Source organism: Cimex lectularius, unplaced genomic scaffold, assembly GCF_000648675.2.
Source record: "Cimex lectularius strain Harlan isolate CLEC.00 unplaced genomic scaffold, Clec_2.1 scaffold16, whole genome shotgun sequence".
NCBI lineage: Eukaryota > Metazoa > Arthropoda > Insecta > Hemiptera > Cimicidae > Cimex > Cimex lectularius.
This window is the reverse complement of record NW_019392679.1, coordinates 848828-850829: the sequence shown is the minus strand read 5'-3', so window position 1 is coordinate 850829 and position 2002 is coordinate 848828. Positions and strand designations below refer to the sequence as shown.

The 2002-nt window shown below is 42.6% G+C and overlaps 1 protein-coding gene across 1 annotated transcript; it reads left to right on the top strand.

The window, feature by feature from the left end:
* The first annotated feature begins 207 nt into the window (after positions 1-207).
* LOC106661636 (leucine-rich repeat-containing protein 23-like) lies at positions 208-1609 on the top strand. The gene has a single exon (XM_014385168.1). It carries the CDS (start codon positions 273-275, stop codon positions 1572-1574), a length of 1302 nt encoding a protein of 433 aa, XP_014240654.1. The 5' UTR covers positions 208-272; the 3' UTR covers positions 1575-1609.
* Positions 1610-2002: the final 393 nt, after the last annotated feature.

Sequence of the window (2002 nt, the reverse complement as noted above, 5' to 3'; positions counted from 1 at the left end):
GAAATCGCCGTCAATGTCTTCAATAATAACAATTTCAGCTTAAAAATGTTTTTTCATTTTCTGCTATTATTTATCTTTTAGTGGTGAAGTACTTTTCATGAAAAGAACAGAATTGCTAATTTAAGCTGTTGTAAAATAAGTTCATGAACAAACAACGATTTTTAAAAAATCGTTAAATTTGTGTTTAAATTTTCTCAGCTGTTTTCCCCCAACTGAGATTAGTTCGTTTGATTTGTTTGTTGTTAGTCTTGTCTCTTAGTTTTAAGCCTAGAATGGTGACTTACGCACCGAGTGACATTTCGTTTGTCGTCGATTCCATGGCCTCGGACCACAGCATATTAAAAGGCGCGAAAAAAGGCCTTCTGAAGAAAGTAGGTATCCAGCCGGCTGTAAAAGTGGAATCGACGGAAAAGATAGACGAACGGCCGAAGAAAGGCCTGCAATGGAACATTTCGCCGATGACGTGGACCCAAGAGTTGAGGCAGATGAGAGAAGAGAAGCTTAGGAGGCGGGCCGAAGCTCCGGGAAGCACGATGTTGTTAAGCATACCGAAAGACAGATTCCACCATTGGCATTTCCGGTACGAAGACATGAGCTATCATCCTTACGGATTGGATCTGTCCCATATGAAAGTTCAAGATATCCGAGTTATCGTGAGTTTGAAGCATCTCTCCATGTTAGACCTGTCGTACAACGACATGAAAAACGATTCCCTTGCAATTTTAGAAGAATTGAAGTACCTCAATTACATCAATTTAGACCACAACCAGTTAATATCAATGGATATCCCTGGTTCTTCGAATATAAGGTGGTTTTCGATGAGAAATAACGACATGGTGTGGATTGAACCGTTTACCATGCCGATGCTCGAATACATCCATCTCGACAACAACTATATCAGAAATCTGGAAAACTTCGATATAGAAAACACCCCTCTCATCCGGTTGCTGAGCGTGAAAGGTAACCGATTGATCGTCATAAAAGACAGTAAACTGTCTCCGAGCCTCAGGTACCTCTACTTGGGGAACAACAAGATACGGAACTGCGAAGGGCTCAATCACTTGGTCAATCTGAGAGTGCTGCATCTGAGATCCAACAAAATAAAAAAAGTCAAAACCATCACGAGTGAATTCAGAAACCTCTGCTACCTCAATCTGAGAGACAATTATATTGCGAACGTAAGGCAATTCAGAAAATTGAAACCTCTGCCTAATCTGAGAATTTTAGTCACGACGGGCTGCCCTTTTGAAAAAGACAATCCGGAAAAGGCTCGGCTCGGCGTTATCTACTACCTTCCGAATTTGAAGAGGCTCAACAAGAAGGACGTGACCGACAGCGAGCGGGAAACGTCGAAAAGCCTCAGCGACGAGCTCGATCCGGAAGGCGACTCCAGCGAAGACGACGTCCCTGAAGACGCTGTCGAGTACACCGACCACCCGATCGATCCGGACGAGGAGAAAGCCCTGAAAAACACAGCCGAAGAAAGCACCCCTCAGCCACCGCCACCGTCTACCCCTACAGAAACGGCCTCCTCGACTGGAGAATCACAGTCATTCACTGGTTCGACACCATAATAAACGACTATCACAAGAGCAAGAACAAAACAAAATTTGTAGATTTGTTATTAAGGTCACTAAAGAAACATTTGCGTCCATCAGTTAAAACTATTCTGCAGGTTATTTGCCGGTAGAACTGATGAAAAGGAACCTTTTCCGCTATGTGCATATTGGACTATAACTATAATATTTGGAACTACTCCAAATATTATAACTAAAATTCCAAGAGGTGGAATCTGTAACGAAGAGGTACAGTATTTGTACTACAATAGGATACAGGTAGATCTGCTGTTGAGGTGAACAATGGATCGTTTTCGCTCCGTCCATGGGTTCTCCTCCACTTATTGGTTACAGCCCCCTACTAAGTTTCTTGCTTATCCATAGTTGAATTTACTCATCAGATGGTGAGATGCGGTCTGGTGTGACGTAGGTTTTAGAAAAACATT